Raw genomic sequence first — 16,274 nt, 5'->3', positions numbered from 1 at the left:
TAAGATTAGGCATATGCAAGTGCAAATCAGCAATTTTTTTTATTGTTGACACCGCGCCAAATGGTGTGATGCGTTCATTCCTTGATTGTAAAAGTTTCAAGGCATTTCTTATGTGGCAAAGCGTTGAATGTGGATTGAGGCTTATGCTGCTCCTACTGTGCTGCTACAACATAGTTCCACCCCTGAAATGCCAATTGCAGGACCTGGGGAACAGAGCCCTGGCTGAGTGCCTGTGCTTTGCTGAGTGCATAGGTTGTATCCATTCAAGACTGAGCCAGCTTTGACTCGCCTCGTCCACTGGCAGCCTCGACACGTGGTGAATTCACCCAGCCGATGATCGTTCTCGAGCCCCAGGCTGACATTTGCACCTTCTCTCTCCAGATCAGTCCCTTCCCTGAGACATGGGGATTTCTTACTGGGTGCTGGGGGGTGTTGGGGGGGTGTGGGGGGGGGGGGGTGGTGTTGGGTGTTGCGGGTAGTCTCACTGCCTGAGTGCGGCTTTGCCTGTTTGCCAACCCACCCAGGATCAGGTGCCTGCAAACACAGGCTTCAACTCTAAAAGCAAAGCAATGCTCCGGACAGCATAGAGGTCTACGGGAAACACTTCAAAGCAAAAGCGGGTAACATACGAGCTCCGTAGGGAACCTCTCCCCCATCGAATAAAGGGTCGGTGAAGCCGGGTGTGTCAGGTGTGGTAGCTGAGGACTCACACCCGTTATGACAGGGAAGTCTTATCACCCGCCCGATTCTCCCAGAGGCTGACAGGGCAGGAATTGGAGTGAGGGGGGGGGGAGCACAGGTGAAGGTGTAGTCGTAGGTCACGCTCCCCTGCCCGACGTAGCAGATCTCGCTGTGTGAGGGGCGGCGGGGGGTGGGGGGGGGTCCGGAGGTCAGGGGTCACTGGCAGGGATGTCCCTAAAGATCTTGTCGTGCTCCCAGACCTCGAGGGTCAGCTTGTGGCCGGACTCGGCCTTGACCAACCACCCCCCCACCCCCCACCCCCCCTCCCCTAAGTTTCAGCCTGGCGTCCCAGGTGGGGTGGTTGGTGTTCCATACCTGACCACCACGTGGCAGTCGGCGGCGGAGAAGATGTCCCCCCCCCAGAGGTCGTGACCTCTCTTGACCGTCACCGTCAAGCGCCCGAGGCCCTTCACCTCGGGGCAGCACTGGCGGTCCACCCGGTTGTCTTGGCGGCACAGCCAGGAGTGGGGGGGGGGGTGGCGGTGGGGTCCCCCCGCCGGTCCCGGTGCCAGCCAGAGGGGCACTGGGTGCGTCGCACTCCCGGGAGAGGGCGTTGGAGGTGAGGTAGCCGCTGATGTGGCGCTGCAGGTTGGCGAGGTGGGGGTCGGAGTTGGGGGGGGTGGGTCAGCAGGTGGGGGAGGGGCTCCAAGCGTGGATGGCTAGTGGGGGTGGGGGGGGGTGGTGGTGGTGGTGGGAATCCTCCCAGAGGCTGTCCGGTCAGGAACTGGAATGTGGGAATGGGAATGGTGGAGGGGGAGAGGGTCACTGACGTGGGGGTGGTGTGTGGGGGGGGGAGGGGAGGTGGAGGGGGGTGCGGAAGGGTAACCCTCAAGGGAACACGACAGGGGGGAGGGACCCTTCGGAGGGAGAGGGGGAGGGGGAGATGGGTCGAAGGGTAAAGTTGGCGAGCGACTGGTAAGTGGTGAAGGCCGGACCATCAGGGCGGGGCACATAACTCCGGCAGGTAGGACCCCCCAGGTGGGGTCCGCAGGTGAGGGTGTAGCTGTAGGTCACTTTGCCATACTTGAGGTAACAGACCAGGTCCTGCTGGCCGGAACGAAGTTCTACCTCACACCTGCCCAAGTGGTCATCTTTACCAATCACGTCGCTATCCCAGACCTCGATGGTCAACATCTGGCCAGTTCCTGCCTGCACCTCCCCCAGGTCCAACCTGGAGTTCCACGTCGGGTTGTTGTTGTTCGATACCACCGAGGTGGTGAGCTTCACCTGGCCGTATTGGACAGTGACGTAGCCGTCGGTGGCACTGAAGCGGTCCCCCCAGAGGTCGTGACCTTGCTTGACCGTCACCGACAGGCGCCCCATGCCCTTCACCTTGGGGCAGCACTGGAGGTCCAGCAGGCTGTCCTCGTGGCACAGGCAGGAGCAGGGGTCCCGCCGGTCCGGGTGCGAGCCGGAGGGGCACTGGGTGCCCCCGTCGCACTCCTGGGAGAGGACGTTGGCCGTGATGTAGTCGCTGATGTAGCGCCGCAGGTTGGCGTGGCGCGGGTCGGAGCGGGGCAGCAGGTGGTGGAGGGGCTCCAGCGCGTACCGCACCATGCCCGGACTGGCGGGCAGGCTGTCTGCCCAGCGGGTGAAGGCTGTGCCATCCTCGGAGAAGAAGAGGTCCACCCCCTCGCCGGCCTTGCCCCCCGTTACCTCCGTCTCCCGGTCCCTGAAGGCCTCGTGGACGCTTTCTCCGTGCCCCATGACGCGCGCCAGCTCCTTGCACCGCTGGAATCTCACTGAGCTTTTGGCTACCTGCTGCACCTGAACACTAGCCTCCACCTCCAGGCAGTCCTTCACCTCCTCCGAGGTGTAGCCTTGGGACGCCGCCTCACAGGACCTAATAGCCGTCACGTCCTTGAAGCGACCACCCAGCGCCACCGACTTGACGTAATGGGTGCCGTAGGTAGCCACCAGCTTCCTATAGTGGTACCCGGTCTCATTGCTAAAGGTGCTTGGCAGGGTCGCCAAGGCTTGGGAGAAATCGGGGGCCAAGAGGGGCTGGTCCTTCACTCGGTACTGGTAGTATTGGCAGTGGAACTCGTGGCTGGTGAAGCTGTACTGGTCCAATTTGGACCTCATCTTGCCGAAAGTCGTCAGCTTGGACTTGGAACCGGCCACCACGAAGTTGGCGGTGGTGTGCTTGATGGGTACCTGGAGGTCAGCCTTCCAATCGTTGGAGATGGCCGAAGTGGCGGACTTGGCCAGCTCGGCGGTGGAGCGGAAGAGGTGACTGGACAGCGAGCGCTTGCAGGACGGACGGACCCGCCAGTCCACCAGCGAGAGGGGCAGTCGCTGCCGGGCATTGGCCAGCAGCCGGTTTCTGCAGAGGGTGCAGGTGCCGTCTGGGTGGAGCCAGGCGTCGACATCGATCACGAAGGCCCCCTTGGTGCGCAGGGTCACCACGTCGTAGCCCTCCCCCGCCAGCCTGGCCCCTGGTACGAAAGTGGCGCCAGAGCACTCATTGGCACTGCCCGTGTTGCACTGGCAGAGGGAGCCCCGGAAGATGCAGAGGAATAAGAGGCAGAATAATCCACTTGGCATGGTGGCATCGACAGCAGCTCCCATCAGTCGAGTCAGAGTATTCTGGAAAAGAAAGCAAAGGGTGTCAGACAGAGCCTCACCATCAGGGACCCCTTTCAATGTGTGAAAATCCCCATCAGGGAGTCCTTATTAAAGCTGGGGACTCTTTCTTGTAAAGAGCAAAGGAGATTATTGCTTTTGAAGAGGATATTTGTTTATTTTGAGAGATTTATGAGCTATTAAAATGATTAATTTTAAATTGGATCTGAAGAATTTTCAGTTTAAGTTGACAGACTTATGAGCTTTTAAGAGAGTTTAAGTTCTTTTAAATGGATGTGAAATATTGTTTCTTTATTTTGTCAGGTTGAAGAGCTGTTTGGATCTTGTTTGAAGCGGATTGCAGAACTGCTTGCTTACATTGACAGATTTATGAGCTGTTAAGATGTTTCATTGAAGTGGATTGAAGTTCTGCTTGTTCAATTTGACAGATATATGAGTTTTCAAGTGGATTATGGATTTTCAAGTGGATATTAAAGAACTGTTTGATCATTTTCACAGATTTATGAGCAGTTAAGTGGATTTGTTTCAGTGGACCTGAAAAACATTTTGAGTTCAACAGATTAATGAGTGATTAAGAGGAGTACATCTTTTAAACTGGATTGAAGAAATGTTAATTTTGACATATTTATAAGCAATTCAAAGATTCCCAAATCATCTTTTATGGCTCATGAGTGCTTATAGAAGGTAAATTGTGTGTGGAGTGATGGGGTTGGTATGTTTGATGAGGGTGTGTGTGTGTGTGTGTGGTTAGTTAGTTGAAGAGCAGTGAGGTACAGTGAGGGTAGAATGGGGGAGTAAGAGAGTAATGAGGGGCATCAGGGAGTGTGGGGAAAGGTGGAGATATGTGGGATGTTACCTAGAGAGGGGCAAGGGGGTAAGAAGGGGGCAAGGGTGGGTCCGGCACGTGGGTAGTTATGAGGGAATGAGTCTGGTAGTGTGTTTTGAAGGTGCGAGGGTGGACAGGGAAAGAGCAGGTTTTGGGGGTGGGTGGGGTTTTAGGTGCAGATGTTCTGGAGGGGTTGCACAGTTGAGGCTGGGTATGGGGATCAGCGACCCATTTTAAAGAGGGGGCCTCACTATTAGGGAGGCCCGTTTAAGGAGGGAGTGGCCTTATCATGAGAGCCTGGTGGACAGTAGAGGGGTAGATGAGCTGTAAACTCTGGAGGCTGGAAGCAGAGACAGTGTGTAGGATTGTGGTCGAATATTCAGGGCCCAATGGCAGACGGGAAAGGCAGAGGCAATGGGGGTCATCGGAGCCTTGTGAATATTCTCTGCCTGCAGGTGATGGGTTATCGCAGGGATTAAATGTCTCAATGTGTCTGAAAACAGAGCAGGTACAGCACGGGGTTAGATACATAGTAAAGCTCCCTCGACACTGTCCCCATCAAACACACCCAGGACAGGAACAGCACGGGGTTAGATACAGAGTAAATCTCCCTCTACACTGTCCCCATCAAACACTCCCAGGACAGGTACAGCACGGGGTTAGATACAGAGAAAAGCTCCCTCTACACCATCCCCATGAAACACTCCCAGGACAGGTACAGCACGGGGTTAGATACAGAGTAAATCTCCCTCTACACTGTCAACATCAAACACTCCCAGAACAGGTACAGCACGGGGTTAGATACAGAGTAAAGCTCCCTCTACACAATCCCCATCAAACACTCCCAGGACAGGTACAGCACGGGGTTAGATAAAGAGTAAATCTCCCTCTACACCGTCCCCATCAAACACTCCCAGGACAGGTACAGAATGGGGTTAGATACGAGTAAATCTCCCTCTACACCGTCCCCATCAAACACTCCCAGGACAGGTAGAGCACGGGGTTAGATACAGAGTAAAGCTCCCTCAACACTGTCCCCATCAAACACTCCCAGGACAGGTACAGCACGGGGTTAGATACAGAGTAAATCTCCCTCTACACTGTCCCCATCAAACACTCCCAGGACAGGTACAGCACGGGGTTAGATACAGATTAAAGCTCCCTCTACACTGCACCCATCAAACACTCCCAGTACTGACACAGCATGGGGTTAGACACAGAGTAGAAATTACCCTGAAAGGGAAAAATATCTTCAATCTGTAACTCACTCCCGGGAATCTGTTATTCTATATATAAACCACCCCAAACCCCTCGATCAGATTCCAGTCTGTAACTCACTCCTGGGTTTCTGTTATTCTATATATTAACCATCCTGAAACCCCTCGATTAATTCCAATCTGTAACTCACTCCTGGGTACCTGTTATTCTATATATAAACCACCCCAAACCCCTCGATTATATTCGAGTCTGTAACTCACACCCGGGTATCTGTTATTCGGTATATAAACCACCCCCGAAACTTTGAATTAGATTCCAGTCTGTTACTCACTCCCGGGTATCTGCTATTCTTTATATATATTCCACCCCGAAACCCTCAATTAGATTCCTGTCTGTAACTGACTCCCGGATATCTGTTATACTATTCATAAACCACCCCGAACCCCTCGATTAGATTCCAGCCTCTTACTCACTACTGGGTATCTGTTATTCTATATATAAACCACCCCGAACACCTCGATTAGATTCCAGTCTGTTACGCACTCCCGGGTATCTGTTATTCTATTCATAAACCACCCCGAACCCCTCGATTAGATTCCAGCCTCTTACTCACTACTGGGTATCTGTTATTCTATATATAAATCACCCCAAACCCCTCGATTAGATTCCAGTCTGTAACTCACCGCCCCCGTGTGTCTGTTATTCTATATATGAACCTCCCCGAACACCTTGATTAGATTTCAGTCTGTAACTCACTCCTGGGTATCTGTTATTCTATATACAATCCACCCCATACCCCTCGATTAGATCTCAGTCTATAACTCACTCCCGGGTATATGTTATTCTATATATAAACCCCCGGTGAATCCCTCGATTAGATTCCAGTCTGTAACTCACTCCCGCGTACCTGTTATTCTATATATAAAGCACCCGAACCCCTCAATTAGATTCCAGTCTGTAACTCACTCCAGGGTATCTGTTATTCTATATATAAACTACCTTGCACCCCTCGATTAGATTCCAGTCTGTAACTCACCCCCAGGTGTCTGTTATCGTATATATAAACCACCTTGAAACCCTCGATTAGATTCCAGTCTGTAACTCACTCCCGGGTAGCTATCATTCTATATATAAACCACCCCAAACCCCTCGATCAGATTCCAGTCTGTAACTCACTCCCGGGTTTCTGTTATTCTATATATTAACCATCCCGAACCCCTCGATTAATTCCAATCTGTAACTCACTCCCGGGTACCTGTTATTCTATATATACACCATCCCGAACCCCTCGATTATATTCGAGTCTTTAACTCACACCCGGGTATCTGTTATTCGATGTATAAACCACCCCCGAAACTTTGAATTAGATCCCAGTCTGTTACTCACTCCCGGGTATCTGCTATTCTTTATATATATTCCACCCCGAAACCCTCGATTAGATTCCTGTCTGTAACTCACTCCCGGATATCTGTTATACTATATATAAACCACCCTGAACCTCTCGATTAGATTCCAGTCTGTAACTCACTCCCGGGTATCTGTTATTCTATTCATAAACCACCCCGAACCCCTTGATTAGATTCCAGCCTCTTACTCACTACTGGGTATCTGTTATTCTATATATAAACCACCCCGAACACCTCGATTAGATTCCAGTCTGTTACTCACTCCCGGGTATCTGTTATTCTATTCATAAACCACCCCGAACCCCTCGATTAGATTCCAGCCTCTTACTCACTACTGGGTATCTGTTATTCTATATATAAACCACCCCGAACACCTCGATTAGATTCCAGTCTGTAACTCACTCCCGCGTACCTGTTATTCTATATATAAAGCACCCCGAACCCCTCAATTAGATTCCAGTCTGTAACTCACTCCAGGGTATCTGTTATTCTATATATAAACTACCTTGCACCCCTCGATTAGATTCCAGTCTGTAACTCACTCCCGGGTAGCTATCATTCTATATATAAAACACCCCAAACCCCTCGATTATTTTACAGCCTGTAATTCATCCCTGGATATCTGTTATTACATATATAAACCACCCTGAACCCCTACATTAAATTGCAGTCCGTAACTCACTCCCGGGTATCTGTTATTCTATATATAAACCACCCCACACCCTAGGTTAGATTCTAGCCTGTAACTCACACCCTGGGTATCTGTTTTTCTATATATAAACCACCTCAAACACCTCGATTAGATTTCAGTCTGTAATTCACTCCTGGGTATCTGTTATTCTATATTTAAACCACCCCAAACCCCTCGATTAGATTCTAGTCTGTCACTCACTCCCGGGATCTGTTATTCTATACATAAACCCCCCCTGAATCCCTCTATTAGATTCCAGTCTGCAACTCACTCCCGGGTATCTCTTATTCTATTTATCAACCACCATATACCCCCATATTAGATTCCAGTTTGTAACTCACTCCCGTGTATCTGTTATTCTATATATAAACTATCCTGAACCCCTCGATTAGATTCCAGTCTGTAACTCACCCCCAGGTATCTATTATTGTATATATAATCCACCCCGAACCCCTCTATTATATTCCAGTCTGTAACTCACTCCTGGGTATCTGTTACCCTATATAGAAACCCCCCGGAACCCCTCGATTAGATTCCCGTCTGTAACTCACTCCCAGGTTCCTGTTATTCTATATATAAACCACCCCGAACCCCTCTATTAGACTTCAGTCTGTAACTCACCCCCAGGTATCTGTTATTCTATATATAAAACACCCCAAACCCCTCGATTATTTTACAGCCTGTAATTCAACCCTGGATATCTGTTATTATATATATAAACAACCCTGAACCCCTACATTAAATTGCAGTCTGTAACTCACTCCCGGGTACCTGTTAGTCTATATATTAATCTGTTATTCTATTTATATACCACCCTGTACCACTCTTTCTACCCCTCTTCCCTCTGCAATTCTCCCTCTCTCTCAGTCTGTCTCTGTCTGTCTGTATCTCTCTCTCTCATGATCTATTTTTTTCTCTCTCTCTCTTTCTCCCTCTCTGGCTCTTTCTGACACTCTCTCTCTTTTTGCTTCTTGTTCTGCCCCCTCTCTATTTCTCTGTGTTGCTGTCTCTATCTCGATATTAATCTCACTTTTTGCCTCTTTTTTTCTCCCTCTCTGTCTCCTTTTCTCTCTCTACCTGTCTCTCTCTCTCTCCCTGTCTATCTCTGTGTCTCTATCTCTTGTCTCTCTGCCTGCTTCTCCCTCTCTCTCTCTCTCTCTCTTTCTCTCCCTGATTTCCCTTTCCCCCGCTATTTCCCAACCTCTGTGCCCTTACTCCCTTCTCCCTTTTTGCCTCTCTTTTGCCCCCTCTCTCTCTCTCTCTTTCTTTCTTTCACTCATTCTGTGTTATTCCCTCTCTCAACTCTTTCTTTCTACATCTCTCTCTCCCCTTTCTCTCTGCCTCTCTCTCTCCTCTGTCTCTCTTTCTTGCTCTCTCACTCTTTGTCTCTCCCGTTCTCTCCTTCGCTCTCTCTGTTCTTGTCTATCTGTCCATCCCACTGCCACTCCCACTTTCTCTCTCCCTCTCTCTCTCTTTCTCCCTCTCTCTATTTCTCATTCTCTCTCTTTGTCTCTCTCCTTCTCTCTCTTCCCTCTATCCGCTTTTGCCTGTCTGTCCCTCCCTCTGCCACACGCTGTCACACTCTCTCCCTTTCTCGCTTTCCCTGTCACTCTCTCCCACTCTCTTTCTCTCCCTGCCTTCTGCCTGCTTTTGCCCCTCAGACTACCTGTCTTTCTCCCTCTCTCTCTCTCTCCCTCAGTCTCCCTCTCTGCACTTGTCACACTTTTTCTCCTTGCCTCTCTCTCTCCCTCTGTCTCGCTCTCTTTCTATCTCCCTCCGTCTCTTTCTCTGCTTCTGTATCCCTCATTGTCTCTCACTGTCTCTGTCTCTCCCTCTGTCTTTCTGTCGCGCTCTCTCTCTCCATCTCTCTCTCTCTGTCTCTGTCTCTCTCTACCTGTATCTCAGTCTTTCTCTATCTCTCTCTCTCTGTCTCTTTCTCTGCCTGTTTCTCTAGCCCTCTCTCTCTCTTTCTATCTCACTCTCTCTCTCTCTGCCTGTCTCTTTCTCTTCTCTATCACTCTCTGTATCTGCCTCTCTCCCTGCCTATCTCATTCTCTCTGTGCCTCTTTGTCTTTATCTTTCTCTCTCTCTCTCACTCTTTCTGTTTCCCTGTCTGTCACTCTCTCTCTCTCTCTCTGTCTCCTCATCTCTCTGTCTCTCTCTCACTCTCTCTCTGTCTCTCTATCTCTATCTCATTTTCTCTCTGTCTCTATCTCTCTCCTTGTCTGTCTATCTCCCTCTATCTCACTCTCTCACTCTATCTCTCTCTCTCTCTCTCATTGCTCCATGCTCCCTGCTCCTTGTCCATGTTGAATCTGGTGCTGATTGTCTGACTCACCTCAGTGGAGATTCCTTCCCAGTCTGGAGGCCCTTCCCAGCTCCCCTTTCAGTCAGGACCGGACCGACACTTGGAAGTTGTAGCCTCAGGACTCAGAGACACCAGAACAAGCAAGTGTGGCCTTTATACAGGAGTCTTTATGGCCACAGACCACCGATGAACACTTCACACTCAACAATCCACTTCTGTGGTTTGGTTTCCTTTTGAAGTGTGAAAAGATACTGGCTACGTGTGCACAGCAAGATCCCACAAACTGCGAGGGTGACAATGACGCAAACAGGTTGTTATTCTGAAGATGACTGAGTCATGTTTCCCCCCCCCAACCCCAACCACAGACCCACTCCCCCCTCTCTTCTTTCAAATATTGTCCACGTGATCTTACTGATCTGCAACAGGATGTAGGGAGCCAGCAGGATGGGCTGGCAAGCGGCGGGTGCAGTTTAACACAGGGAAGTGGGAGGCGATGCGTTTTGGGAGAAGTGTTGGGGAGGGGGCAACAGAGACTTCATGGCCCAGTTCGAAGGCCTGTGCAGGGGCGCAGGGACCCAGGTTGGGGGGGGGGGGTGTACAAGGGCATCAGTTTCTAAGGCAGACATGTTGAGAGTGGGGTCAGCAAAACGTCTGGGATCTTGGGTCCCATCCACCGAGGCATCGAGTACAAAGCAGCGAAGTCAGGCTGAACATTGGTCAAACTCTGGTTAGGCCCCAACTCGAGCACCGCCTCCTGCTCCAGTAGCCACACTGTAGGGAGGGTGTGAGGGTCCCCGAGAGGGTGGGGGAGGGACATTTACCAGGACGGTCCCCGGGGGATGAGGGGGGGTGGGTTTTATCTGTGAGGTTCGGTTGGAGGAGCTGGGGCTGTTCTCCCAGGAGTGAAGAAGGTTGAGGGGACCCTCTGAGAGAGGTGGACAAGAGGGTGACGGGATTGGATAAGGTGGGCAGGGTAAAGCTGTTCCCACTGGCTGATGGTACAAGGGCTGGTAGTGGGAGGTGGGGTGAGGGGACAGATTTAAAGTATCGGGCAAGGGGGGAGGGGAAAATGAGTGACAATATTTTTAAGCAGCGAGCGATAACAACCTGGAACTCACTGACTATAACATGGTGGCAGCAGAGATCATGAACAATTTTAATTGGATGGGCGTTCGAGTGAAATATGCTTTAAGACCCCTGTTAAAGAGAGAGTCTCTCCGACAGGGACCCCTATTAAAGAGGGAGTCTCTAAATCAGGGACTCCAGTTAAAGAGGGAGTCTCTCAGTCAGGGACCCCTGTTAAAGAGGGAGTCTCTCCTTTGGGGACCCCTGTTAAAGAGGGAGTCTCTCGGTCAGGGACCTCTGTTAAAGAGGGAGTCTCTCCGTCAGAGACCCCTGTTAAAGAGGGAGTCTCTCTGTCAGGGACTCCTGTTAAAGAGAGAGTCTCTCCGTCAGGGAGCCCTGTTAAAGAGGGAGTCTATCCATCAAGGACCCCTGTTAAATAGGGAGTCTCCCCGTCAGGGACACCTGTTAAAGAGGGAGTCTGTCCGTCAGGGACCCCGGTTAAAGAGGGAGTCTCTCCGTCATGGACCCCTATTAAAGAGGGAGTCTCTCCATCAGGGATCCCTGTTAAAGAGGGAGTCTCTCCATCAGGGACCCCTGTTAAAGAGGGAGTCTCTCCGTCAGGGACCCCGGTTAAAGAGGGAGTCTCTCCGTCAGGGACCCCTGTTAAAGAGGGAGTCTCTCCATCAGGGACCCCTGTTAAAGAGGGAGTATCTCCGTCAGGGACCCCTGTTAAAGAGGGAGTCTCTCCGTCAGGGACCCCTGTTAAAGAGGGAGTCTCTCCGTCGGGGACCCCTGTTAAAGAGGGAGTCTCTCGGTCAGGGATCCCTGTTAAAGAGGGAGTCTCTCCGTCAGAGACCCCTGTTAAAGAGGGAGTCTCTCCGTCAGGGACTCCTGTTAAAGGGGGAGTCTCTCCGTCAGGGACCCCTGTTAAAGAGGGAGTCACTCCATCAGGGACCCCTGTTAAAGAGGGAGTCTCTCCGTCAGGGACCCCTGTTAAAGAGGGAGTCTCTCCGTCGGGGACCCCTGTTAAAGAGGGAGTCTATCCATCAAGGACCCCTGTTAAAGAGGGAGTCTCCCCGTCAGAGACCCCTGTTAAAGAGGGAGGCTGTCCGTCAGGGAGCCCTGTTAAAGAGGGAGTCTCTCCGTCAGGGACCTGTGTTAAAGAGGGAGTCTCTCAGTCGGGGACCCAAGTTAAAGAGGGAGTCTCTCCGTCATGGACCCCTATTAAAGAGGGAGTCTCTCCGTCAGGGATCCCTGTTAAAGAGGGAGTCTCTACGTCAGGGACCCCTGTTAAAGAGTGAGTTTCTCCATTGGGGACCCCTTAAAAGAGGGAGTCTCTCCGTCAGGGACCCCTGTTAAAGAGGGAGTCTCTCCGTCAGGGACCCCTGTCAAAGAGGGAGTCTCTCCGTCAGGGACCCCTGTTAAAGAGGGAGATTCTCCGTCAGGGACCCCTGTTAAAGAGGGAGACTCTCCGTCGGGGACCCCTGTTAAAGAGGGAGTCTCTCCGTCGGGGACCACTGTTAAAGAGGGAGTCTCTCCGTCGGGGACCCCTGTTAAGGACGGAGTCTCTCCGTCAGGGACACCTGTTAAAGACGGAGTCTCTCCGTCAGTGACCCCTGTTAAAGAGGGAGTCTCTCCATCAGGGACCCCTGTTAAAGAGGGAGAATCTCCGTCAGGGACACCTGTTAAAGAGGGAGTCTCTCCGTCGGGGACCCCTGTTAAAGAGGGAGTCTCTCCGTCAGGGACACCTGTTAAAGACGGAGTCTCTCTGTCAGGGACCCCTGTTAAAGAGGGAGTATCTCCGTCAGGGACCCCTGTTAAAGAGGGAGACTCTCCATCAGGGATCCCGGTTAAAGAGGGAGTCTCTCCGTTAGGGAGCCCTGTTAAAGAGTGAGTTTCTCCATTGGGGACCCCTTAAAAGAGGGAGTCTCTCCGTCAGGGACCCCTGTTAAAGAGGGAGTCTCTCCGTCAGGGACCCCTGTCAAAGAGGGAGTCTCTCCGTCAGGGACCCCTGTTAAAGAGGGGGATTCTCCGTCAGGGACCCCTGTTAAAGAGGGAGACTCTCCGTCGGGGACCCCTGTTAAAGAGGGAGTCTCTCCGTCGGGGACCACTGTTAAAGAGGGAGTCTCTCCGTCGGGGACCCCTGTTAAGGACGGAGTCTCTCCGTCAGGGACACCTGTTAAAGACGGAGTCTCTCCGTCAGTGACCCCTGTTAAAGAGGGAGTCTCTCCATCAGGGACCCCTGTTAAAGAGGGAGAATCTCCGTCAGGGACACCTGTTAAAGAGGGAGTCTCTCCGTCGGGGACCCCTGTTAAAGAGGGAGTCTCTCCGTCAGGGACACCTGTTAAAGACGGAGTCTCTCTGTCAGGGACCCCTGTTAAAGAGGGAGTATCTCCGTCAGGGACCCCTGTTAAAGAGGAAGACTCTCCATCAGGGATCCCGGTTAAAGAGGGAGTCTCTCCGTTAGGGAGCCCTGTTAAAGAGGGAGTTTCTCCGTCAGGGACCCCTGATAAAGAGTGTGTCTCTTTCCTCAAGGATCCTGGTTAAAGAGGGAGTCTCTCCGTAAGGGACCCCTGTTAAAGACGGATATTCTCCGTCAGTGACCCCTGTTATAGAGGGAGTCTCTCCGTCGTGGACCCCTGTTAAAGAGGGAGTCTGTCCGTCAGGGACCCCTGTTAAAGAGGGAGTCTCTCCATCGGGGACCCCTGTTAAAGAGGGAGTCTCTCCGTCGGGGACCCCTGTTAAAGACGGAGTCTCTCCGTCAGGGACACCTGTTAAAGACGGAGTCTCTCCGTCAGTGACCCTTGTTAAAGAGGGAGTCTCTCCGTCAGGGACCCCTGTTAAAGAGGGAGAATCTCCGTCAGGGACCCCTGTTAAAGAGGGAGTATCTCCGTCAGCGACCCCTGTTAAAGAGGGAGTCTCTCCATCAGGGATCCCGGTTAAAGAGGGAGTCTCTCCGTCAGGGAGCCCTGTTAAAGAGGGAGTTTCTCCGTCAGGGACCCTTGATAAAGAGTGTGTCTCTCCGTCAAGGATCCTGGTTAAAGAGGGAGTCTCTGCGTCAGGGACCCCTGTTAAAGAGAGAGTCTCTCCGTCAGGGACCCCTGTTAAAGAGGGAGTCTCTCCGTCAGGGACCCCTGTTGAAGAGGGAGTCTCTCCGTCAGGGACCCCTGTTGAAGAGGGAGTCTCTCCGTCAGGGACCCCTGTTAAAGAGGGAGTCTCTCAGTCAGGGACCCCTGTTAAAGTGGGAGTCTCTCTGTCAAGGAACCCTGTTAAAGAGAAAGTCTCTTCATCAGGGACCCCTGTTAAAGAGGGAGTCTCTCCGTCGGGGACCCCTGTTAAAGAGGGAGTCTCTCCGTTGGAGAGCCCTGTTAAAGAGGGAGTCTCTCTGTCAGGGAAACATTTAAATTAGTGAGTATTACAGGCAGCGACACTTTTACACAAGGGGTATCTCTGTCGGGACCCCTTTTCGAGACCGATTCTCTGAGCCAGAGACCCAGTTTACAGATGGAGTCCCTCTCTCAGAGCTCGTGTGTTTGAGATGACTGAGAGAAGGACGTGGCAAAGACAGGGTGACTCATCAGTTCTAGAGAAAACCAAGACAGACTTTGGTGAGTGAGGTGTGAGTATGAGTGTTACGCTATGCATCGCTCTTGAGTGTGAGAAAGCCTGGCTTCGTCAGCCGCAATGATGTGTCGAATACTGTCCCCCTGCAGCCCAGGGCCTCAAATTCTCCTGAGATCCCTGTGTGCATCTGGGAGAGATCTCAATCAGACTCCTGTTCAATTGGAGACTTCAATAGAGGATCAGAGGCAAGTTACATCTGATGTTCCACATATTCCTCATTGACACAATCCCCTTCCTCATCAACCCCACTGTACACAATCCCAAAGGACCCAAACCCCTTCCCGTTCACTCCCACTGTACACAATGCCAATGGACCCAAAACCCTTCCTCTTCACTCCCACTGTACACAATCCCAAAGGAACCAAACCCCTTACCGTTCACTCCCACTATACACAAACCCATTGAACCCAAACACCTTCCTGCTCACTCCCACTGTACACAATCCCAATGGAACCAAACCCCTTCCCGTTCACTCCCACTCTACACAATCCCAATGGACCCAAACCCCTTCCCGTTCACTCCCACTGTACACAATCCCAATGGACCCAAACCCCTTCCCGTTCACTCCCACTGTACACAATCCCAATGGACCCAAACCCCTTCCCGTTCACTCCCTCTGTACACAATCCCAATGACCACAAACCCCTTCCTGTTCACTCCTACTGTACACAATAACAATGGACTCAAAACCCTTCCTGTTCACTACAACTTTAGACAATCCCAATGGAACCAAACTCCTTCCTGTTCACTCCCAATGTACACAATCCCAACAGACTGAAACCCCTTCCCATTCACTCCCACTGTACAAAATCCCAATGGACCCAAACCCCTTCCCGTTCACTCCCACTGTAAAATCAATCACAATGACCACAAACCCCATCCTGTTCACTCCTACTGTACACAATAACAATGGACTCAAACCCCTTCCTGTTCACTCCAACTTTAGACAATCCCAATGGAAACAAACAACTTCCTATTCACTCCCACTGCACATAATCCCAATGGACCCAAAACCCTTCTTGTTCACGCCCACTGTACACAATCCCAATGGTCTTAAACCCCTTCCCATTCACTCCCACTGTACACAATCCCAATTGACCCAAAACCCCTCCCGTTCACTCCCACTGTACACATTCCCAATGGACCAAAATCTCTTCCCGTTCAATCCCACTGTACACAATCCCAATGGACGCAAACCCCTTCCCGTTCACTCCCACTGTTCACAATCCCATTATACCCATACCCTTTCCCGTTCATTCCCACTGCACACAATCCTATCATACCCAAATCCCTTCTTGTTCATTCCACTATACACAATCCCAAAATAACCAAACAACTTCCAGTTCACTCCCACTGTACAGAATCCCATTGTACCCAATCCCCTTTCCATTCACTCCCACTGTACACAATCCCAATGGACACAAAACCCTTCTTTTCCACTCCCCTGTACACAATCCCAATGGACACAAACCACATCCCTTTTACTCACACTGTACACAATCCCAATGGACCAAAACCCCTTCCCATTCATTCTCACTCTACACAATCACAATGGACCCAAACTCCGTCCCGTTCACTCCCACTGTACACAATCCCAACAGACCCAAACCCCTTCCCATTCACTCCCACTGTTCACAATCCCAATGGACCCACACCCCTGCCCATTCACTCCCACTGTACACAATCCCAATTGACCCACACCCCTTCCCGTTCACTCCTACTGTACACAATAACAATGGACTCAAACCCCTTCCTGTTCACTCCAACTTTAGACAAACCCAATGGAACCAAACTCCTTCCTATTCACTC

The 16,274-nt window shown here is 51.4% G+C and overlaps 1 protein-coding gene across 1 annotated transcript; it reads right to left on the bottom strand.

The window, feature by feature from the left end:
* Positions 1–1,569: 1,569 nt before the first annotated feature.
* LOC121274820 (perforin-1-like) lies at positions 1,570–9,945 on the bottom strand. The gene is made up of 2 exons (XM_041182183.1): positions 9,807–9,945; positions 1,570–3,330 (listed from the first exon to the last, which is right to left on the bottom strand). Exon 2 carries the CDS (start codon positions 3,310–3,312, stop codon positions 1,570–1,572), a length of 1,743 nt encoding a protein of 580 aa, XP_041038117.1. The 5' UTR covers positions 3,313–3,330; positions 9,807–9,945.
* Between the last annotated feature and the right edge of the window lie 6,329 nt (positions 9,946–16,274).

This window comes from Carcharodon carcharias (assembly GCF_017639515.1).
Source record: "Carcharodon carcharias isolate sCarCar2 chromosome 38 unlocalized genomic scaffold, sCarCar2.pri SUPER_38_unloc_3, whole genome shotgun sequence".
NCBI lineage: Eukaryota > Metazoa > Chordata > Chondrichthyes > Lamniformes > Lamnidae > Carcharodon > Carcharodon carcharias.
The sequence above is the reverse complement of the archived record's forward strand: the minus strand, read 5'-3'. Positions and strand labels throughout refer to the sequence as shown.